General features: G+C 38.7%; 1 protein-coding gene across 1 annotated transcript in view; it reads left to right on the top strand.

Moving 5' to 3' along the window:
* Positions 1 to 25902, top strand: part of tous (testes of unusual size) — a 196028-nt gene that overhangs the window by 6061 nt on the left and 164065 nt on the right. The window contains exon 3 of the mRNA XM_090411201.1: positions 9296 to 9530. Coding sequence (XP_090267327.1) covers positions 9296 to 9530 — 235 coding nt within the window. The remainder of the gene's footprint in view (positions 1 to 9295; positions 9531 to 25902) is intronic.

The following is a 25902-nucleotide window of genomic DNA, read 5'->3' as shown; positions in this document are numbered from 1 at the left end:
TGTTGATTCAAAGAAAAATGCTTCTGTCCACTGTTTTGACTGCTGTTTGGATTCTAGTGTGTTTTGATGAATCCAAGTCTCATCCATAGTAATAAATCAACTCACAAAATCAGTTTTATTCTTGTTAAAATGCTCCAACTGAGATAAGCACTGTTCAGAGATTTTCATGTGAGTTCGTTTTTGAACTTCTGTGAGCAAGCGTGGCAGCCATCTTGCGCAAAGCTTTTTCATATGCAATTCTTCATGCAAAATATATCCTACACGTTCTTTTGAAATGCCTATAGTCTCAGCAATTTCACGCGCTTTGACTCGACGGTCATCCAACATCATATCGTGCACTCGATCAATGATTTCTGGTGTTGTTACACTTTTTGGACTTCCTTCACGTGGATCATCTTCAAGGCTGGTACGGCCACGTTTAAACTCGTCAGCCTATTTCTTAATTGTTGAAAATGAAGGAGAAGAGTGCTCATAGACTTTTATTAAAACTTCTCTTGGCGTTAAACCTTCTTTTATAAAGAATTTTATAACCGCGTGATACTCAATTTTATCCATTTCAAGGGATACAGACAACAGTTTTGCTTTTGATTACAGTGTATAAAACAAACTACTTGATAGAATGATTTGCAATTTCACATGGATGCTTATGACAGATGTACCAACTTAAAAAAAATCTTGCCAATAGTGTTACTATCTATGGTCGAGGCCAAGAACATTTCAGACCACCCTTCTACACAGTGCAAGCTGTTATTAATTCTGCAAAAACATTGCTAACTTCTTGTTTGGTAAACTGATGATCAGATTAATTCCAAGTTGCATAATAATAGTAGGTTATAAATAGGTTGGATGTGATTGCTTGAATTTGTTAGGCATGAAGTAGCTAGTTGGCCAGAAATAGGATTAGAATCAAATTAGAAACAATTAGAATCCTGTCATCTGTATAAGTAATCTGTGAGAGACTAAACTCATTAGTAGAGAATTGCACAATAATATTTTACAGTGGAACCTCGGTTTGTCGAACGCCTCTGTTCTCGAACAATTTGGTTCCCGAACATATTTTTGAAACAAAAAACGGCGGTTTCCAAAAAGAATTCCGGTTCCCGAACAGGCAAATGGCAACCGCTTGCTTCGTGTGCTGAGCTATAAGGTGGGAAAGCATCAGGTACATGGCAGCCTTCGTTCAGTGCAGACGCCTGCTAGAATTTGCAGCGAGTTTTCTTGATTTTCTTTGTGTTTTTTTTTTGTTTTTCATAAATTACTATTAATTAAGCCGCAAAGCGAAAAGAAAAGTTGTTAGAACCACGATAGAGATGAAAAAAGAAATCATATCCAAACATGAAAATGGCGTTCATGTCTCTGATCTTGCTATGCAGTTTGCTATGGCGAAATCAACGATCTGTACAATACTCAAAAATAAAGAGCCAATCAATTTTCTTCTATATTTTATCTATTTATTGTGTTTATTCTTTTTATGTAAGATTTTATGCATTTTCATTATGTTTGCATATGATCTTATGCATGAAGTACTGTTGTAAAGGTTTAAATAAACAATCATCTGGGGTTCAGGAACGGATTAATCCATTTTACATTAATTCTTATGGGAAAATGGTTCCAGTTTTCGAATAATTCGGTTTTCGAACAGCCTTTGGGAACGAATTAAGTTCAACAATCGAGGTTACACTGTATATTAGATCTACAGTATATATCAGGAGAATTTTTGTATAATGTATATTTTGTATATATGTTGGACTGAAAGTAAGATGAATGACAGTAAAAGTGAGAAGAATGATAGCAAAAGTTGGACGCATGGTAGTCCGAAAGTACAGAAACAAAGAAGGATGAATGAGAGGGAAAGTGAGAAGGGGGGGTCGAGAGTTAGAAAGTTAGAAAGATTTAGTGATAGAGAGAATGTGTCGCGAGATTCGGAAAGTGAATTGGATTGGATGAGGCAAGAAATTAAATTAAAAGAATTCAGGTCAAAACTATTAAAATAAATCATGATGGCATGAAAGAGTTAACGAAAGATGAGTGAGTGGCATTGTATGGCGACTCCATTATTAAAAGTGTGCTAGAGGATAAAATGCACAAGGTATGTTTTCCAGGCCGTAAAAATGAGTAGAGTGATTGAGACATTGGATATGAGGTGGGAGCGAGCAAAAGAGTTAATACTATTAATTGGAACAAATGATTTGAGAGAGAACAAAGAGCATGTCAAAATCAATATCAGGAGGCTGCTTGGAAAGATAAAAGAGATTAGTGTAACAGGAAGGGTAGTCAGTGTGTTGCCTAGGTATGATTGTGGTGAAATGAGGCAGAGAGCAAGGATTATGAATGATATTCTGGCTGAAATGTGTGAGGAGATGGGAGTACAGTTTGTTAATGTGTGGAATGAGTTTGAGGGATGAAGTGAGCTGTATGGGAGCGATGGACTGCATTTGAGTGGTTATGGTGTGAGTCGCTTGGAGAGACTGCTGCTGGAAGGTAGAGAAGTGAATAGAGAGAATGAATCAGATCGAGAGGGGAGTGATGTGGAAGAGCAGGAGAGTAAGACAGGAGAGATTGAAGAAGTGGATATGAATGGGGAAGTGAGTGGTATGAGTATATAAAATGAGAGAATGGGTCTGCAAGAGGAGCAGGGAAATGGGGAGGCTCAGGGTGGACAGGGGTACACAGTGTGAGAAAGGTGGATGCTCCAAGAGGAGGTGAGAGCATGTGTAGGCAGGAAAGAAATGGGATGACCAGGGATCGAGAGGAAATAGATGGAATTGCAAAGGGTTCTAAAATTATTATTATTATTATTATTAAAACAAGACCTCATGGAGTCAAAGACTCATCTAGGAGGTCCTTTTATCTCACACACATCTCATCATACCGGGTCTTAAACACATTCAAACTCCTTGCAGACACCACACTCTCAGGCAAGGCATTCCAATCATTCACAACTCTGCACGAAAAAACCTGCCTCTCACTCCCCTACTCACACCCTCTTTATACAGTTTCCAGGTATGACCTCTGGTTCTCCCCTGATCTCCCACTATTCTCTGTAGAACTTCACCACCATTGATCCTATAACAACCCCTTACCAACTTGTAGGTCACTATCATATCTCCCCTCTTCCTTCTCTCCACTAGACTCTGCAAATTACATCTTTTCAATCTTTCCTCATACTCGACATTCCAGAGGTCAGAAACTACCTTAGTCAGTCGCCTTTGCACCCTTTCCAACATCTCTTCATCCTTCTGAAAACCAGGTGACCAAATCTGGGCACAATAGTCCATGTGTGGCCTAACCAAAGCCTTATACAATGGAACAAGAATCTCCCTACTTCTACACGTCAGTGTCTTCCTCATCATTCTCAGAAGTCTTTGTGTTGTCTTCACAATTTTGGCGATGTGTCCCCTAAATTTTAGATCCTTATCCACTATCACTTCCAGATCTCTTATTTCCTCTACTTCCAACAATATATTCTCACCAAGCATAAATTCTGCATCCCATCTTTGTTTTCCAAATTTTAAAACCTTACATTTTGCAACATTGAACTCGCATCCCCATTTGCTTGCCCAATCACTCAATTTATTCAAGTCTTCTTCAAGGCCACAACATCTTCACTACTCTTTATGGTTCGTCCCAACTTTGCATCATCTGCAAACAACTGAATATCTCCATCCAAATCTTCGCCAATATCATTAATATACAAGTTAAATAGTAATGGCCCTAAAACAGATCCCTGAGGCACTCCACTAGTGACTTTCCTTTTCCCGGATATTGCACCCCCATACACAACTTGTTGATACCTATCAGATAGCCAGTCTCCAATCCAATGCACTAATCTAATATCCAACCCCATCTGCTCTAGTTTGACTGTCAACTTATCATGAGGTACTCTATCAAAAGCTTTTGCAAAATCCAAGTATATTACTGTGTATCCTTCTCCTCTGTCCAAGGAAGCAGTCACTTTATTGTAATAAGTAAGTAGATTACTAAAACACGACCTCCCTTTAGCAAATCCATGCTGTCCATCAAAGATTATACCATTGTTGTCAACCCAACTCTGGATCCTAGTTCTCACAAGCTTCTCCAACAACTTAACCACAACACCTGACACACAGATAGGCCTATAGTTTGATGCTTGAGTTCGATCACATCCTTTATGAAGTGGCACAATCTTGCCCTCCTTCCACTCTTTAGGGACTTGACCAAGTGCAAGACTCGTATTAAAAAAATATGTCAAGGCAGGTGTCAACACTCTGGCACATTTCTTCAGAATACGCGGTGATATATTATCAAGTCCCACAGCCTTATTTACATCTAGTTTACTCAACTCCCCAAACACCTCTTGCTCACTTACAGTCAGTCTCTCCTCCCCATCATCAACTGCTCTTAATCTCTCCATGAAGTCACATTCACAAGATTGAAAGATCTTTATGAACTGCTCATTAAGTATCTCCACCACACATTCTGCAACAGCTGTCTTTATACCATTTCCTCCAATCATTGTCATCCTTCCATAATCATTCTTTCTTTTGCTGGCTACATATCGAAAGAACTCCCTAGGATTCTTTTTAGCTTCATTAGCTAACTGCTGTTCATACCTCTCTTTAGCTACTCTCACCAACCAAGTTACTCTCCTTCCCTGATCTTTGTAGAACTCATGAAATTGGTTACTTCCACTTCTCTTATGCTGCCTCCACAGTGCCCTTTTTCTCTGTATTGCATGCTTAATCTCTTTATTCATCCATCTCACACCTAACTTATTTAACCTTCTCACCCGTGGTATTCATTTAGACATTGCATCCACTAAATATTTTTTGAAAATCCCCCAAGCTGCATTGATCTCTTTTCCAGCTAACTCCTCATTCCATGCTACACCTGCAAGCTGTCTCCTGAGCTCTTCATAATCACTCCCCTTGTAGTTCCACATATACCCTTTTTTCACAGGGGTCCTTGCACTGCTGGCAACCACCCAAGTAATCACCTCATGGTCACTTTCACCAATTGGTGGATGATTTGACACCTCATTGATAATTACATCCTCCGATGAGATGACTAAATCCAAGACCCTTAATCCTCTTGTGCCCTCTGTTACATACTGTCTGAGGTAGTTATCCCTCAAAAACTCAAGAAACTCATTTTCTTTACTTCCAGTCGCTATCTCTTCATTCCAGTCTATATTGCCATAATTAAAATCACCCATAATGATCACCCTTTTCTTATTTGCTTGGCTTATTTGACTATACATTTCACTATCACCACCATCCACATTACCAGGTCTATAACAACATCCCACCAAGTATTTGATTCTATTCACCTCTATCTCACACCATACTGCCTCAAAACCACTGGCCCCATTTCCCTCTTGCATCTCTACCTTGTATGGACATAACTCTTTCTCTATCATCAATAGCACTCCCCCTCCCTTTTTACCCCTTCTATCCTCACGAAACACATCATACCTTTCCATCTCTATTCCTGTCAGGATGTCATCCTCATCTAACCATGTCTCACTTATTCCGACAATCTCTGGGTGCACGGACGCAATTAGTGCAACCATTTCATCCGCCTTGTTTCTTATACTTCTAGCATTGGAAAGGGAAATGGCCCCAGTCCAGCATGGAGAGATCACATCGAGTGAGTGGTATCAGTGGAACTAGCCTGTAGATACAGAAATGAGCTGTTGTGTTTGTATACCAATGCTAGAAGTATAAGAAACAAGGCGGATGAAATGGTTGCACTAATTGCATCTGTTCACCCAAAGATTGTCGGAATAAGTGTGACATGGTTAGATGAGGACGACATCCTGACAGGAATAGAGATGGAAAGGTATGATGTGTTTCGTGAGGATAGAAGGGGTAAAAAGGGATGGGGGGAAGTGCTATTGATGATAGAGAAAGAGTTATGTCCATACAAGGTAGAGATGCAAGAGGGAAATGGGGCCAGTGGTTTTGAGGCAGTATGGTGTGAGATAGAGGTGAATAGAATCAAATACTTGGTGGGATGTTGTTATAGACCTGGTAATGTGGATGGTGGTGATAGTGAAATGTATAGTCAAATAAGCCAAGCAAATAAGAAAAGGGTGATCATTATGGGTGATTTTAATTATGGCAATATAGACTGGAATGAAGAGATAGCAACTGGAAGTAAAGAAAATGAGTTTCTTGAGTTTTTGAGGGATAACTACCTCAGACAGTATGTAACAGAGGGCACACGAGGATTAAGGGTCTTGGATTTGGTCATCTCATCAGAGGATGTAATTATAAATAAGGTGACAAATCATCCACCAATTGGTGAAAGTGACCATGAGGTGATTACCTGGGTGGTTGCCAGAAGTGCAAGGACCCCCTGTGAAAAAAGGGTATATGTGGAACTACAAGGGGGGGGGGTGATTATGAAGAGCTCAGGAGGCAGCTTGCAGGTGTAGCATGGAATGAGGAGTTAGCTGGAAAAGAGATCAATGCAGCTTGGGGGATTTTCAAAAACTATTTAGTAGATGCAATGTCTAAATGTATACCATGGGTGAGAAGGTTAAATAAGGTAGGTGTGAGATGTATGAATAAAGAGATTAAACATGCGATACAGAGAAAAAGGGCATTGTGGAGGCAGCATAAGAGAAGTGGAAGTAACCAATTTCATGAGGTCTACAAAGACCAGGCAAGACGGGTGACTTGGTTGGTGAGAGTAGCTAAAGAGAGGTATGAATAGCAGTTAGCTAATGAAGCCAAAAAGAATCCTAGGGAGTTCTTTTGATATGTAGCCAGCAAAGGAAAGAATGATTATGGAAGGATGACACTGATTGGAGGAAATGGTATAAAGACAGCTGTTGCAGAATGTGTGGTGGAGATACTTAATGAGCAGTTCATAAAGATCTTTCAATCTTGTGAAGGTGACTTCATGGAGAGATTAAGGGCAGTTGATGATGTGGAGGAGAGACTGACTGTAAGTGAGCAAGAGGTGTTTGGGGAATTGAGTAAACTAGATATAAATAAGGCTGTGGGACTTGATAATATAACACCGCATATTCTGAAAGAATGTGCCAGAGAGTTGACACCTGCCTTGACATATTTTTTTAATACGAGTCTTGCACTTGGTCAAGTTCCTAAAGAGTGGAAGGAGGGCAAGATTGTGCCACTACATAAAGGAGGTGATCGAACTCAAGCATCAAACTATAGGCCTATCTGTGTGTCAGGTGTTGTGGTTAAGTTGTTGGAGAAGCTTGTGAGAACTAGGATCCAGAGTTGGGTAGACAGCAATGGTATAATCTTTGATGGACAGTATGGATTTGCTAAAGGGAGTTCATGTTTTAGTAATCTACTTACTTATTACAATAAAGTGACTGCTTCCTTGGACAGAGGAGAAGGATACACAGTAATATACTTGGATTTCACAAAAGCTTTTGATAGAGTACCTCATGATAAGTTGACAGTCAAACTAGAGCAGATGGGGTTGGATATTAGATTAGTGCATTGGATTGGAGACTAGCTATCTGATAGGTATCAACAAGTTGTGTATGGGGGTGTGATGTCCAGGAAAAGGAAAGTCACTAATGCAGTGCCTCACAGGTCTGTTTGAGAGCCATTACTATTTAACTTGTATATTAATGATATTGGCGAAGATTTGGATGGAGATATTCAGTTGTTTGCAGATGATGCAAAGTTGGGATGAACCATAAAGAGTAGTGAAGATGTTGTGGCCTTGCAAGAAGACTTGAATAAATTGAGTGATTGGGCAAGCAAATGGGGATGTGAGTTCAATGTTGCAAAATGTAAGGTTTTAAAATTTGGAAAACAAAGATGGGATGCAGAATTTATGCTTGGTGAGAATATATTGTTGGAAATAGAGGAAATAAGAGATCTGGGGGTGATAGTGGATAAGGATCTAAAATTTAGGGGACACATTGCCAAAATTGTGAAGACAACACAAAGACTTCTGGGAATGATGCAGAGGACACTGACATGTAGAAGTAGGGAGATGTTTGTTCCATTGTATAAGGCTTTGATTAGGCCACACATGGACTATTGTGCCCAGATTTGGTCATTGGGTTTTCAGAAGGATGAAGAGATGTTGGAAAGGGTCCAAAGGCAACTGACTAAGGTAGTTTCTGACCTCTGGAATGTTGAGTATGAGGAAAGATTGAGAAGATGTAATTTGCAGAGTCTGGTGCAGAGAAGGAAGAGGAGAGATATGATAGAGACACCTACAAGCTGGTAAGGGGTTGTTATAAGATCAATGGTGGAGAAGTTCTACAGAGAATAGTGGGAGATCAGGGGGAGAACCAGAGGTCATCCTTGGAAACTGTATAAAGAGGGTGTGAGTAGGGGAGTGAGAGGCAGGTTTTTTACGTGCAGAGTTGTGAATGATTGGAATGCCTTGCCTTGAGAGTGTGGTGTCTGCAAGGAGTTTGAGTGTGTTTAAGACATGGTATGATGAGATGTGTGTGTGTGATAAAAGGACCTCCCAGATGAGTCTTTGACTCCATGAGGTCTTGTTTAATAATAATAATAATAATAAAAAATAATAATAAGGAGTAAGAATTTTTTTTTTTATATCAGTTTCAAGTCCTATAGTACATTAGTGCCATTTCTGGACAAGTTGTCAAAAAAGAAAGAAGGAATCTGTTGATATGTTTTTTGTACAACATATCATCTCCTGACAGACGACTATGTGGAGAAGGTTGTTCCAAAGGTAGAAAGTATATGAAAGTGAGAATGAGAAGTTGTGTTTATATCTTTGAATCTGCACTAAACAAATGTTGACCAGCAGCTGGTTTGGTATGGATTTGAAGAAAAGTGGAGGAATGGTGTCTGCCAGTTCAGCAGAACATTGTCCATGAAAATAATTGTAGAGGAGACACATGGTGGTAACAGTATATACATCTATAAGATAGTAAATTTATAACAGAAGGGTCCCTACCAATTAACTGCATTGCCTTCTTGACAGCATTTTAGAGAGGTTTTTGAGAATCAGAGGATTTTCTTGAAAACTGTATAAAGGTGTTACAAATAATAGAAGAATTAATATAGTTGGAAGGGGGCCAATCGTTCGATGCTGTTGGCACACTCTCCCTCGACAAGTCTTTTGACTCCCTGGAGGTGTCAAATAATAATAATAATAATATATAGTTCTGCTGCAGTTATTTCATTCAAATTGAATTAATTACTTGCTGTTACAATAAGAATAAAATAAGAAATTAATTTCCATTCTCATTATCTTATAATAATTTTGTGAATTAAATCATTAAATGCATATTTGTAACAAAGTGTTCCTTGCCATTGTAATTTATTTTATTTTATTTTTTAAGAGCATCACCTGAAGAAGAAAAACTGAAAGAAAAACCTGATACTACAAATAAAGAAGACAAAGAAAAGTCTGCTTCCAAGAAAATTTCCAGTGTAGAGTCGTCACAAATTATTCAATCTGTTTCATGCATCTGTCTTTCAGCAAAAGGTATTGTTTGCACTTTGGGACCTAAATCTGCCTTGATATACGAAGAAGAAGAAAATACCAGCCGTTTTCGGTATTTAAATACAATTGAGGTATCAAAATGATTAAAATTAATTTATTAGTCTTTTTTAAAATAAATTTTTCTTGAAGTTCTTATTTATTTAGATGTCTTTACTAAAGTAAGCTAGAAATTTGATTATTTTTATTAGAGAATAATAATAATAGAATCATAATAATAATAATAACTATTATGCCTCTATAGAATCATAAGATTCATCATCTGAGGCACATCCTAAAATCTCACATCTGTCATGCGACTCAAATTTCTTCACTTTTTTTGCACTCATAATATCCTTGTACAATGACTTGGAACTCTCAATGCAAAAAAAAAAGTTCCTTGCTATACCTTGGGCAAGACCTTTATGCAGTTTTCAAGAATATCCTCTGATTCTCAAAAACCTCTCGAAAATGCTGTTCAGAAGACAGTATAGTTAATTGGCGACCCTTCTCTATAAATTTATTATCTTATAGAAGTATATACTGTTACCATTCTGGGCCCCTTCTCCAGGTATTTTCATGGGCACTGTTCTGTTGAACTGGCTAACACCATTCCTCCACTTTTCCTCAGATCCACACCAAACCAGCTGCTGATCAACATTTGTTTATTGCAGCTTTAACTATATCAACTCAACTTCTCATCCTCTCTTTTATACCTTCTGCCTCTATACTCCGGATCAATCCTCTTCACACAGATGTCTCTAAGGACTATGATTTTTCATTCAAAACACATATCAACAGATTCCTTTTTTCTTCATGACAACTTATCTACAAATGGCACCAATGTACTAAGACTTGGAACTGATATAAAAAAGAAAAATTCTTACTCTTTATGCACTTCAAAAATCCTCCCAATATATCTAGTGAGTTAATCTCGATACTGAACATGCTTTGACCATATCACTCCGCTCTCGTATTTATTAGATTTTGTAATTTATATTCCTTCAGTCCACTCTCATCTTGAAACCATGCAAGAGACCAAATGTAGCTAAAATTTCCTGGTAAAAATAATTTTTTACCTAAAAATTGATTACCTCTGTACCATTTCTAGTGCAGAAAGAGTGGGAAGAGGTTTTGTGTACTTTTGTATCAACACAAAAACTAGATGACGAAATCTGTGCTCAGTAGTCTACATGCCCAGGTGCAGTCTGATGAACCTTATTAGTATTGATATAAAATTTAATGCAAGAAGCAATGTGTATGTGTGTGTATACATGTATACATACATACACACACAGACATACAGATATAACTTCAAATCACTCTTTGATCTCTGTAAAGCAAACAAATTCATCTACAAATCGAGATGTAAATTGATGAACCCTTTGATCTTGATCCTGTGTGGGTGTACATACCAGGAATTCGATGATGATAAGTTCCACAAATTTTTGGCATAGAAAATCTGTTGTTGAAGTTTTGGTAATGAAGAAGGACCTCAGTATTTTTTTTTAAAAAGCATTTAAATTTGTGGGAGCAAATGTGCAGTAATATCTAGAGTTCACTTCTGAATTACTGGTCACTTTCAACATTACCTCACTCTTCACTAATATTTATATAAATGACACCTTTGAACTATTATATTCTAAATTTTCATCTGACATTGTGGACTTCTTTAATTTTGTCATGAACTCTGAATATTTCAGCTGAAATGGAAAGTGGTGGGATGAATGCAAGGCAAATCAGAGTAGGAGTGAGAGAGAATTATGGGAATGATAGAAGAGGAGAGAATAGGAACAGTAGAAGAGAGGGAATGAGAGAGAGTTATGGGAATGGGAGAAGAGAATAGGAACAATAGAAGAGAGGGAATGAGAGAGAGTTATGGTAATGACAGAAGAGGAGAGAATAGGAAGAGTGGAAGAGCAGTAATATTGAATAACATAATAGCTATAATGTGTCAGAAGAGAACTGGAATATGTGGATAAATGGAGGGCATTTGAGGACAGGAAGGAATTGTATGTGAGAGACTGCTTGCATTTGAATGAAGAAGGATGTAGGCATCTGGAGAGATTGCTGTTCTGAATGAGTCGTTGTGTCCATGCAGGGAAACTAGAATGGCCAGGATGGATGGTAGCAGGGTTGGCCTCTTGTGGGAATGGGTACTTGGGAGAAGGGGAACGACATCAGGCAACTCTGAACCCAGTGGAGTCTAGAGGGTGATAATGCTGGGTATAGAAACAGTGGCATTTTTATACTTTATATTAATGCCAGGAGTATCCAGAATAAAGGAGAGGAATTGGTGGTGCTGATAGCATCAGCCTGGCCAAAGATTATTGGGATCACTGAGACATGGTTGACAGAAGAGTATATGATAACAGGAATAGAAGTAGCAGGGTACAGCATTTATCGGCAGGATAGGAAGGGAAAGGGCATGGTGGTGGAGTGCTGCTCATGATAAGTGACGACTTATGTCCTCTAAGAGTGGAGGCTTTGGAAGGCAGTGACACTAATGATTTGGAAAGTGTACGGTGTGAAATAGAGGTGGGCAAGACAGGATATTTAGTGGGGGTGTTGCTACAAATCAAGGAGCACAGAGGGTGGGGACCAGGAGATGTTTAGACAGTAGAGCTTGGCAAGTGCAAGAAGTATGATTGTTATGGGAAATTTTAACTACAGCAGTATGAATTGGGGAAAGGAAGATGCATATAGAAATAAGGGAATGGAATTTCTAGAATTCTTGAGGGACAAATGTCTTAGGCAACATGTAATAGAGGGAACAAGAGATTTAAGAGTTTTCGATTTGGTCATAGCATCAGAAGAGTTGATAATAACTAAAATGACATCTCTCCCACCAGTTGGAGGGAGTGACCATGTGGTTTGGACTTGTAAGATGAATAGACATGCAGGAGTATCAAAGAGATGGGAACGTATGTGGAATTATAAGGCAGGTGATTAGAACTGTCTTAGACATAAACTTGGGGAAGTTTCATGGAGGGAGGAATTGGAAGGCCGGGATATCATTAGTGCTTGGAAAATTGTTAAGGAATATTTGTTAGCAGCAATGGTAAGCTGTATTCCACAACCGAAAAAGGGGAGACAATTTGGAGTAAAGTGGATGACAAACAATATTAAAACAGAAACTGCATGTGAAAAAGAGGCTATGGAAGAGATATAAGGAGACAAGTGAAGAGCAGATGCATGAAGAATATAAGACACAGGAGAGTGACTAGTATGGTAAGGAAGGCGAAACTGGAATACGAGAAGAGATTGGCCCTAAGACCTAAAGAAAATCCTGGGGAAATTTTTAGCTATGTAGCCAGTAGGAGGATAAATGATTGTGGAAGAATAACATTGTGGGATAAAAATGGGAATAGAGTGACTGATGCTGAGGACATAGTGGAATTGTTCAATGAACACTTTATTGGAGTATTTCATCCTGGAGGAGTAAATTTTAATACTAGAGGGATAGGGCAGGTTCAAGGTTTAGAGGTGCAGGAGGAGAGTGTGTTCCAAATACTGAGTACCCTGGATGTCAGTAAAGCTATGGGACTGGATGGTATTTCACCATGAGTTTTGAGAGATTGTGCTAAAGAACTGACAGCTCCTTTGACCTGGCTTTTTAATGAAAGTCTGGCTACGGGAAAGTTGCCCAGGGAATGGAAGGAAGGTAAGATAGTGCCATTGCATAAGGGCGGTAGCAGACCGGAAATGTCTAATTATAGCCAATTTGTGTGTCATCAGTGGTTGTTAAGATTTTGGAGAAATTAGTGAGGGACTGTATACAGCATTGAGCAGATGAGGGTGGTGTTATCTGTGAGAGTCATAATGGATTTGTGAAGGGGCGCACTTGTTTTAGCAATATGCTAGCCTTTTATAATAAAGTTACAAGAGCATTCGATGAGGGAAAGGCATATACTGCCATTCTCTTAGACTTAGCGAAAGCATTTGACAGGGTGCCACATGATAAGCTGATATTTAAGTTGCAGCACATGGGTCTGGATGGAGTGAGGATGGGCTATCCAATAGGTATCAGAGAGTTATGTATGGTGGGACAGTTTTAAGGAGGCAGAGGGTTACAAGTGGGGTCCCACAGGGCTCAATACTGGGACCTATATTGTTTAACCTTTATATCAATGACATTGTCAGTGAATTGTAAGGGGATATTCAGTTGTTTGTGGATGATGCAAAGCTGGGAAGAATTATTAGTAATAGTGCAGATGTGGTAGCCCTGCAAGAGGATTTGAATAAGCGAGATAGATGGGCAAATGAATGGGGGTTTCGGTTTAATGCAGCAAAATGTGAGGTCTTGAGGTCTGAGAAACATCGATGGGATGCTGCATACTCTATGGGAGGAGTTATATTGGAGGAAGTAGGGGAGACAAGAGATCTGGGATTGATGACTGATAGAAACCTGAAATTTAGGAGACATATTGCGAAGGTGGTGAAGGTAACACAGAGGATTGCTGCAATAATGAGAAGGACACTGACCTGCAGAGATAAAAGGGTTATTAGTAATAGTGCAAATGTGGTAGCCCTGCAAGAGGATTTGAATAAGCTAGTTAGATGGGCAAATGAAAGGGGGGGGGATTGGTTTAATGCAGCAAAATGTAAGGTCTTGAGGTTTGGGAAACATCGATGGGATGCTACATATTCTATGGGAGGAGTTATACTGGAGGGAGTAGAGGAGACAAGAGATCTGGAATTGATGACTGATAGAAACTTGAAATTTATGGGACATATTGCAAAGGCAGTGAAGGTAACTCAGAGGATTGCTGCAATTATGAGAATTACACTGACCTGCAGAGATAAAAGGGTTATCATTCCATTATATAAGTCTCTGATCATACCACACTTAGACTATTGTTCGCAGATTTGGTCTTCATTTTCTGCAAAAATAACTTGATTGTCAGCATACAAAAGGCTGGTGAATTCTTTATTTCCTATTTTAATTCCTATGATTTTGTTTTTTCTCCATTCTCCATATATATATTGAAGAGTATTGGTGATAATCCACTTCTCTGAATGAGACCTATATTTGTTTTAATTTTTTCAGTTGTTTCATTATTAATATTAATATAACTTTCTTCCATTATATTTGCTATTGCTTTGGTGGTTGGAGATGGAGCTTTCAGTTCATACAGTATATTGATTAATTTTGTCCTGTTGATTTGATCATATGCTTTCTCATAATTTAGGGAAGCCATATATGTTGGTAGGTTAAATGCTATTCTTTTTTCTATAATTTATTTGAGTGTAAATGTGGAATCTGTGCAGGATATTCCTTTCCTAAAGCCACATTGTTCTTCTCCACCAATTTCCTCGGCCCATGGTGTTAATTTACTTTAAATTATATCTAGATATATTTTATAGCATGCATTTAATAAGGATATCCCTCTGTAGTTTCTGCAATCCTTTCTGTTTCCTTTTTTGAATATAGTTATGATTATTGCTGTCTTTCCATTCTTGTGGGATGTTTGCTTTTTACCATATTCTATTTAGAAATCTAATTAATCGTAATTGAAATGGTTTAGAGCTGTATTTGTATAGTTGTGAATTTGATATAAATTTGGTAGTATAAAAAATAAAATTTGGTATAAATAAACTTAAATACAGACAAAACAAAAATTATGCAAATAGAAAAGAAGCACCAATCTAAAAATTGAAATTGATAGTAAGAATCTAATCTAAAAATCACCAATCTAAAAATTGAAATTGATAGTAAGAATCTAGGGGTGCTTAAGGGTCAAAGCTGTATAACTGAGAGGAGACCTCCACATAGCCTTTAAAGGAATGCGGAGAATCGACCAGGGCTTCTGACCTAATGTTCAATCCTCACCTTCTCGTGGTGCACCCTGTTGGCTATCTACTTTGATACTGAACGAACGAGGATGGGCTGGCAATTTGGGATTTAGCCGACCAAATTGTATTCTTATTGGTTAAACCAAAATAAAAAATGATGGTACAACATGACAAAATTTCATGCCGGCTGGGGCGTCACCCGGTTAAATAAGGCCCCCGTTGTTTTCGCCAGGGAACCAGGGTGAACAGCGAAAAGTCAGCTAGTAGAACAAATCTGAAAACAAACCCCAACTCAATATCACCAGAGTTAAAGATCGCTACTATCAACGTAAGAAGCCTGAATGGCAAAGAAATGGAGCTAGCTGAGGAATTGGATAAGTACCAGATCGACATAACAGGGGTGACTGAAACAAAAAAGACCAAAACCAGCGAGATCTTTCTGAGCAATAAATACAAAATGTTATATTCAGGCAATGACAATCAAGGAAAAGAAGGAGTAGCCATAGTATTCAACACAAAATACGAGGCTAATTTTCTTGAATGGAAGTCAGTCTCAAGTAGAGTAATGTGGGCAAATATGAGAATGGGAAACTGGACAATGAGACTTATTTGTGCCTATGGTCCCACAGAAGGTTCTACTAAGGTAGAAGTGGAGGAATTTTTTGAGGCTTTAGAAAAAGCAACTGACACAATGAAAAAGGAAAAGTTGGTCCTTGTTGGGGATCTAAATAGCAGAGTAGGAAATGATTGTGAAACATACAACAATATTTTGGGAAAATTTGGAGAAAAGAGCAAAGCTAATAATAACGCCAAATACCTATTGGATTTCTGCTCAGGACATGGACTGGTTATTACTAACACCATGTTCCAACATAAAAATGTGCACAAATTCACATGGAGAGAAGATGCTAGGTATAAGAAAAGTCTCATTGACTATGTTATTGTTGATAGTGATGTTTTCTCCCCGGTGCAGGACACCAGAGTGTACAGAAGATTTGAAATTGCAAGTGATCACTATTTAGTTTTGAGCAGGATAAAATTGAATTTCATATTGAAAAGAATAACATGTAAGAAAGTTTTAAAGCGAATAAAAGTTGAGCAGCTCTCAGATGTGAACTGTAGACTAAAATACACAAAGATTATTGAAAAGAAAATGAAAGAGTTTGAGAACAGGAATAAAACCTTGGAGATTCAGTGGCAAACTCTGAAGAAAACATTGATTGATTCTGCCAGAGAGGAATGTGGTGAGGTTGTGTGCAAGGATAAAAAAATCAGAACTCCCTGGTGGACACAGGAAGTTAAAGAGGCAGTGAAGGAAAAGAAGAAAGCATATCAAAACTTCCTGGCAAATAAGTCAGCTTTTACTCTTACAGAATACAGAGACAAATGTGTAAGAAAGCTAAACAGTGTGTAAAACCAGCTAAACAAAAGTCATGGGAGGACTTTGGCAAGAATATAGAAAATAAATATCAAGAAGGTGGCAAAATATTCTGGAGGCTGTTGGAGAAGCTTAGGAATGGAGGAAAGAGTGCTGTAAAAGGAGTTAGAGATGATAAAGGTGACATGAAAACAGGAGAAAAAGATATCCTGGAAGTATGGAGTAATTACTTTGAAAAACTGCTAAATGAAACAAGCAGTGATGACAGCACAGTGATAAAAAACACTGACCAGGCATGCAGTCAGGAATACATATCCATACTTGAAGTAGAAAAAGCCATCAAAGGCTTGAAATGTGGAAAGGCAGCAGGAGTAAATGATATTCGACCAGAAATGCTGAAGTATGGTGGTATAAAAGTCTTACAGTGGCTGCACTGCATAGTTCAGAACGCCTGGACTGAGGGACGAATTCCTGATGATTGGAGTAGAGCTCTCATAGTACCCATATATAAAAAGGGAAATAAAACTGAATGTGAGAATTACAGAGGTATTTCCCTACTGAGTCTTCCTGGCAAGAACTATGTAAGTATACTTGAGAAACGGTTGAGAAGAATTGTGGAAGAAAAGCTTGGTGAAGAACAAGCTGGATTCAGACCAAATAGAGGCTGTCATGATCAGATCCTAACTTTATGACAAATAGTCGAGAAAGCATGGGAATATAACAAAGATCTGTATTTAAGTTTTGTCAATTTGCAAAAGGCATATGACAAGGTTCCAAGAGAGAAGTTATTCAATACGCTGCAGTTATATGGTGTCAATGGGGCATTATATCAAGCAATACTTAGTCTTTATTTGAGTTGTAAGTCAGCAGTTAGAATTGAAGGAAGTACAGGAAGATGGTTTAATGTTAAATCTGGTGTGAGCCAAGGATGTACATTATCCCCTCTGTTATTCATTATCTATATGGATCACATTATGAAGGAAAGTGGTATTAAACCTGATATCAAAATTGGAGATGTTAATGTCAGTTCTTTGCTTTATGCAGATGATGTTATACTTCTAAATAAATCCGCTACATGTCTGCAAGATTCTCTGACTAAATTGAATAGCTGTTGTAATAGATATGGTATGAAGGTCAGCAATAAAAAGACAAAGACAATGAAAATAGGCAGAATCATTGAAAATGTCAACTGTGTTGTGAATGGATAACCTGTGGAACAAGTAAAATATTTCAGCTACTTCGGCACGATTTTTGCTGAAGATGGTAAATTAAATATAGAAATAGACAACAGAATCAGCAAAGCTGGTATGGTGGGAAGTCAATTGATTAATTCATATGGAATAAGAGAGAAATTAGTCGGAACACTAAATTAGCTGTATACAAGACAGTGTTCAAACCAGTTTTAACTATGGATCTGAGAGCTGGGTCAGAAGTAAAACACTTGATCAAAGACTAGAGACCGCAGATATGAGAGTCCTGAGAAAGATTAGAGGCGTGAACAGATGGCATCAATGGCAATATCATATTAAAAACGAGGATATTAGGAAAGAACTTGACATTGTCAGCATCCAGGAATGCCTTAGCAGAGCTAATCTCAGGTGGTATGGTCACTTAAATAGAATGGGAGACGAAAGATTAGCAAAACAAGTGTTCTCTGCCAGGTTGGCAGGAAAACGACCCAGAGGAAGACCAAGATATAGGTGGATTGATATGGTACAAAGTGCCTTAGACGATAGAAATATAAGATCTAATAATGTTGGAGTCTTGACAAGTAACAGACTGATTTGGAGGAAAATTGTAGATAGGAAGTTAGTAATGATGTAAATTTTTCATGTAGTACTGTCATATCCTGCACACCCCTTGAGGGTACATGGCAGGAATTTGATGATGGTGATGAGTAAGAATCTAGACCAAGTAGAAAACTTCGCATACCTAGGAGGAGTAATTGAGTACAACGGTGATATTACAAAAGAGATAAACAGATGAATCAGTCAAACATCTCAAACTTTTCGGTGACTAAATAAATTATTATTATTATTATTATTATTATTATTATTATTATCATCCCAAGACACCATGAAGTCAAAGACTCATCTAGGAGATCTTTTTATCATACCATGCTTTAAACATATCAAATTCTCTGCAGACACCACACTCTCAGGCAAGGCATTCCAATCATTCACAATTCTGCATGCAAAAAACCTCCTTCTCACTCCCCTGCTCACACCCGCTTTATACAGTTTCTAGGGATGACCTCTGGTTCTCCCCTGATCTCCCACTGTTTTCTGTAGAACCTGTCCAACATTGATCCTATAACAACCCCTTACTAACTAGTAGGTCTCTATCATATCTTCCCTCCTCTTCCTATCTGCTAGACTGTGAATTGCATCTTCTCAATTTTTCCTAATTTTTTTGGTAAGTCACCTCTGGACTCTTTCCAACATCTCTTCGTCCTTTTGAAAACAAGGTGACCAAATCTGAGCACAGTAGTCCATGTGTGGCCTAATCAAAGCCTTATACAATGGAACAAGAATCTCCCTACTTCTACAAGTCAGTGCCCTCTGCATCATTCCTAGAAGTCTTTGTGTTGTCTTCACAATTTTGGCAATGTGCCTCCTAAATTTCAGACCCTTATACACTATCACCCCAAGATCTCTTATTTCCTCCACCTCTGACAATAAAACAAGGCAAATGAAATGGTTGCATTAATTGGGTCTGTGCACCCAGAGATTGTCGGAATAAGTGAGACATGGTTAGATGAGGACGACATCCTGACAGGAATAGAGATGGAAAGGTATGATGTGTTTCGGGAGGATTAAAGGGGTAAAAAGGGAGGGGGAGTGCTGTTGATGATAGAGAAAGAGTTATGTCCATACAAGGTAGAGATGCAAGAGGGAAATAGGGCCAGTGGTTTTGAGGCAGTATGGTATTAGAAAGAGGTGAATAGAATCAAATACTTGGTGGGATGTTGTTATAGACCTGGTAATGTGGATGGTGGTGATAGTGAAATGTGTAGTCAAATAAGCCAAGCAAATAAGAAAAGGGTGATCATTATGGGTGATTTTAATTATGGCAATATAGACTGGAATGAAGAGATAGCAACTGGAAGTAAAGAAAATGAGTTTCTTGAGTTTTTGAGGGATAACTTCCTCAGACAGTATGTAACAGAGGGCACACGAGGATTAAGGGTCTTGGATTTGGTCATCTCATCGGAGGATGTAATTATCAATGAGGTGTCAAATCATCCACCAGTTGGTGAAAGTAACCATGAGGTGATTACCTGGATGGTTGCCAGCAGCGCAAGGACACCTGTGAAAAAGGGTATATGTGGAACTACAAAGGGGGGGGTGATTATGAAGAGCTCAGGAGATAGCTTGCAGGTGTAGCATGGAATGAATTGTTAGCTGGAAAAGAGATCAATGCAGCTTGGGGGATTTTCAAAAACTACTTAGTAGATGCAATGTCTAAATGTATACAGTGGGTGAGAAGGTTAAATAAGATAGGTGTGAGATGTATGAATAAAGAGATTAAACATGCGATACAGAGAAAAAGGGCATTGTGGAGGCAGCATAAGAGAAGTGGAAGTAACCAATTTCATGAGGTCTACAAAGACCAGGCAAGGTGGGTGACCTGGTTGGTGAGAGTAGCTAAAGAGAGGTATGAACAGCAGTTAGCTAATGAAGCCAAAAAGAATCCTAGGGAATTCTTTTGATATGTAGCCAGCAAAGGAAAGAATGATTATGGAAGGATGACACTGATTGGAGGAAATGGTATAAAGACAGCTGTTGCAGAATGTGTGGTGGAGATACTTAATGAGCAGTTCATAAAGATCTTTCAATCTTGTGAAGGTGACTTCATGGAGAGATTAAGGGCAGTTGATGATGTGGAGGAGAGACTGACTGTAAGTGAGCAAGAGGTGTTTGGGGAGTTGAGTAAACTAGATGTAAATAAGGCTGTGGGACTTGATAATGTATCACTGCGTATTCTGAAAGAATGTGCCAGAGAGTTGACACCTGCTTTGACATATTTTTTTAATACGAGTCTTGCACTTGGTCAAGTCCCTAAAGAGTGGAAGGAGGGCAAGATTGTGCCACTTCATAAGGAAGGTGATCAAACTCAAGCATCACACTATAGGCCTATCTGTGTGTCAGGTGTTGTGGTTAAGTTGTTGGAGATTGTGAGAACTAGGATCCAGAGTTGTGTTGACAACAATGGTATAATCTTTGATGGACAGAATGGATTTGCTAAAGGGAGTTCATGTTTTAGTAATCTACTTACTTATTACAATAAAGTGACTGCTTCCTTGGACAGAGGAGAAGGATACACAGTAATATACTTGGATTTCGCAAAAGCTTTTGATAGAGTGCCTCATGATAAGTTGACAGTCAAACTAGAGCAGATGGGGTTGGATATTAGATTACTGCATTGGATTGGAGACTGGCTATCTGATAGGTATCAACAAGTTGTGTATGGGGGTGTGATGTCCAGGAAAAGGAAAGTCACTAATGGAGCGCCTCAGGGGTCTGTTTGAGGGCCATTACTATTTAACTTGTATATTGATGATATTGGCGAAGATTTGGATGGAGATATTCAGTTGTTTGCAGATGATGCAAAGTTGGGACGAACCATAAAGAGTAGTGAAGACGTTGGATGTTGTGGCCTTGCAAGAAGACTTGAATAAATTGAGTGATTGGGCACGGAAATGGGGATGCCAGTTCAATGTTGCAAAATGTAAGGTTTTAAAATTTGGAAAACAAAGATGGGATGCAGAATTTATGCTTGGTGAGAATATATTGTTGGAGGTAGAGGAAATAAGAGATCTGGGGGTGATAGTGGATAAGGATCTAAAATTTAGGGGACACATCGCCAAAATTGTGAAGACAACACAAAGACTTTTGGGAATGATGCGGCGGACACTGACGTGTAGAAGTAGGGCGATTCTTGTTCCATTTTATAAGGCTTTGATTAGGCCACACATGGACTATTGTGCCCAGATTTGGTCACCTGGTTTTCAGAAGGATGAAGAGATGTTGGAAAGGGTCCAATGGCGACTGACTAAGGTAGTTTCTGACCTCTGGAATGTCGAGTATGAGGAAAGATTGAAAAGATGTAATTTGCAGAGTCTAGTGGAGAGAAGGAAGAGGGGAGATATGATAGAGACCTACAAGTTGGTAAGGGGTTGTTATAGGATCAATGGTGGAGAAGTTCTACAGAGAATAGTGGGAGATCAGGGGAGAACCAGAAGTCATCCCTGGAAACTGTATAAAGAGGGTGTGAGTAGGGGAGTGAGAGGCAGATTTTTTTCGTGCAGAGTTGTGAGTGATTGGAATGCCTTGCCTGAGAGTGTGGTGTCTGCAAGGAGTTTGAATGTGTTTAAGACACGGTATGATGAGATGTGTGTGAGATAAAAGGACCTCCTAGATGAGTCTTTGACTCCATGAGGTCTTGTTTAATAATAATAATAATAATAATAATAATATCCCCACCAAGCATAAATTCTTCATCCCATCTTTGTTTCCCAAATTTTAAAACCTTAAATTTTGCAACATTGAACTCACATCACCATTCCCAATCACTCAATTTATTCAAGTCTTCTTATAAGGCCACAACATCTTCTCTACTCTTCATAGTTCGCCCCAACTTTGCATCATCTGCAAACAACTGAATACCTCCCTTCAAATCTTTGCTGATATCATTAATATAGTCAAGCAACATCAAACAATTAATGAAAGAAAAAATCTATGAGACAATGGTCCTCCCAATACTTCTCTATCGAACCGAATGCTGGAATCTCAAAAAATCTGAAGAGAAAAATTATTAACTATTGAAATGGGTTGGCTAAGAATGTTACTTGGAGTATCACTGCTGGATAGACTAAGAAACGAAGACATTAGAAATTGTTATTTGTAAAACAAGAAATAAGAATAATAACAAAATCCAAAGAAGACTGCGATGGTTTGGCCATGCAACCAAAATGGACACAGAAAGGTTACCAACTAAAACCCTATATACAACAATGGAAAATAAAAGATTCAAAGAGCAGCCCAGAATTAGATGAATAGACAAAATAAAAGAGGACTTCAATACCAAATCACAACAAGCGACACCAAATGGGACAGAATTGTTTGGACTCTCCAGGGACAGACAGAAATAGAAAGAGTTCGTTTGGCCTCATCATCATCATCATCCACATAGATGATGGAAGAGAGAGAGAGAAGAAGAAGTAGATTACTAAAACACCACCTCCCCTTAGCCTGTCCATGCCATCTATCAAAGATAATAGCATTGTTGTCAACCTAATTCTGGATCCTGATTCTCATCAGTCTTTCTAACACTTTAATCATAATCATAATACAGATTAGCCTATAATTTGATGCTTGACTTTTGTCAGCTCCTTTATGAAGTGGTACAATCTTGCCTTCCTTCCACTCCTTTGGAACTTGACCCAGTGTAAGACTCATATTATATCTGCCTTAACAAATATGTTAACGCAGATATCAACTTCCTGGTACATTTCTTCAAAATACATTATGAAGTCAAAAATTATTGGGATCACTGAGACGTGGTTGACAGATGAGGATATAATAACAGGAATAGAAGTCGCTGGATACAGCATTTTTCAGCAGGATAGGAAGGGAAAGTGTGGTGGTGGTGGAGTACTGCTTATGATAAGTGACGACCTATGTCCTCTAAGAGTGGAGGCTTTGGAAGGCAGTGACACTAATGATTTTGAAAGCATATGGTGTGAGGTAGAGGTGAGCAAGACAGGATATTTAGTGGGGTGTTGCTACATACCCAGGAACACAGAGGGTGGGGACCAGGAGATGTTTAGGCAGTTGAGCAAGGCAGCTGCAAGAAGAATGATTGTTATGGGAGATTTTAACTACAGCAGTATGAATTGGGGAAGGGAAGATGCATGTAGCAATAAAGGAATGGAATTTCTAGAATTCTTGAGGGACAAATGTCTTTGGCAACATGTAACAGAGGGAACAAGAGGTTCAAGAGTTTGGGATTTGGTTATAGCATCAGAAGAGTTGCTAATAACTGAGATGACATCTCTCCCACCAGTTAGAGAGAGTGGCCATATGGTTTTGACTTGGAAAATGAATAGACATGCAGGAGTATCAAAGAGATGGGAACGTATGTGGAATTATTATTATTATTATGGCAACTCCAAGGAGTCCTTAGACTCATCGAGGGAGGTCCAACATCATGTCAAGAACAACTATTCAACATTCACACAATATCTATCATACTTCACTTTGAACTCATTGGCAGTCGTGGCACCCACAACAGACTCTGAAGGCTTATTCCACTCATTTACCACTCTCCAAGTAAAAATCCTAGCTCTAACACCCTTGCTAACCAACTCTTACCAAGCTTCCATGGATGGCCCCTAGTCATCCCACTACCAGTCCTATTCAAAATGCAAAACCTTACATTTTGCCACATTAAATTGACATCCATTCTCCTTATCCCGGTCCTTTAAACTATCCAAATCATCCTGCAAAATTTTGTCATTTTGAGCATTCACTATTGCTCTACCCAACTTTGCATCATCTGCAAACAGATGCACAGTTCCTTTCAGATCCTTTCCTATATCGTTAATGAACAAATCAAACAGTAGTGGTCCAAGAACAGAACCCTGCGGCACACCACTAGTCAAAAGTCGTCTTTTGGACTCTACTCCTGAATAAACCACTCTCTGCTATCTCACCATCAACTACCCTCCTATCCATCTCACCAACCCTATATCCATTCTCATATGCTGCAGTTTACTGATTAGAATTCCACGTGGTATCCTATCAACAGCTTTAGCAAGATCCAGTAGAATCACTGTAAATCCGTTACCCTTATCCATTTCAGCCGTCACTGTGGTATAGAACGTGAGCAAGTTACTGAGGCATGATCTACTCTTCACAAAACCATGCTGTCCCCCATACAGTATCCCATTTTCATCTATCCAATCTTGTATTTTCCTCTTGACTATATTTTTTCCAAGACCTTGACAACAATTCCTGATATGCTGTTTGGCCGGTAATTTTCAACAGCAGTCTTAGAACCTCCTTTATGCAGTGGAACTATTTTCCTCTCTTTCCACCCCCTCGGGACTAACCCAGACCCGAGACTCAAATTAAACAAAATGGTCAAAGGCACTGACAATTCTTTAGCCTCTTCTCGTACGACACGAGCTGGTATACCATCCAATCCCGCAGATGAGTTGACATTGAGGTTTTGTAATAGACTATTCACCTCCACTTCATTCACCACAATTCCCATATAAGCTGTTGGATCTTCCATTTCTGCAATATCACCACCTTGATGATATACTCTTGCAAAGTGCTCACTCAGTAATTCTACTATATCACCTGATTCGGTTACCTCCCTACCATCGGCATTCTTTAAAATCAATCTGCTGTATACATTTTTTCTTTTACTTGCAACATATCGAAAAAACTGTTTGGGATTCTCTTTAGCCTGCATGGCTAATGTTCTTTCATAATCCGCTTTTGCTTTTCTTACCACACTTGTTACCCTTCTGGCCTGGGCTTTATACCTTTCATGTGCCTGCCGGTCACCTTTCTTCTTAAATTCCCCCCACAGTTGTTGTTTTTTTTGCAGCTCAAGCTTAATGGTGTTATTCATCCATTTAATCCCTACTTGATTTATTATTCGGACTCTAGGTATACAGTCAGCCATTGCCACCTGCAAACACTTTTTTAACCTATTATTTAAAATAAAGAGCGAATAGGCTTCATTTCGGTGATGTAATCATTATTTAAATTAAGGGGATATTAAATCCCACATAGTTTTAAAACCAAATAAGAAACTCAAAGATCGGAATCAAAGAGTTTCATGCCGCATATAGTAACTATAAAAGTATCGGCGACTACTAGCGTAAGCTAAAGCACGTAGTACAAACTAGGGCAACTCATAGCAAAGGTGGAGAAATTTCTGATCGCTATTCTTAGTATTTTCCATAATGTAAAACCCATCTCCTTGGAGATGTATGATGTTATACATTATGGTGGGAGGTCACTCGAAACCGGTCTTTGTAGTGACCTCCCACCATAATGTATAACATCATACATCTCCTAGGAGATGGGTTTTACATTATGGAAAATACTAAGAATAGCGATCAGAAATTTCTCCACCTTTGCTATGAGTTGCCCTAGTTTGTACTACGTGCTTTAGCTTACGCTAGTAGTCGCCGATACTTTTATAGTTACTATATGCGGCATGAAACTCTTTGATTCCGATCTTTGAGTTTCTTATTTGGTTTTAAAACTATG

This window comes from Typopeltis vanoorti, chromosome 21, assembly GCF_054136105.1.
Source record: "Typopeltis vanoorti isolate ZY-2024b chromosome 21, IOZ_Tvanoo_1.0, whole genome shotgun sequence".
NCBI classification, from domain to species: Eukaryota; Metazoa; Arthropoda; class Arachnida; order Uropygi; family Thelyphonidae; genus Typopeltis; species Typopeltis vanoorti.
This window is presented reverse-complemented; position numbering and strand designations above follow the sequence as displayed.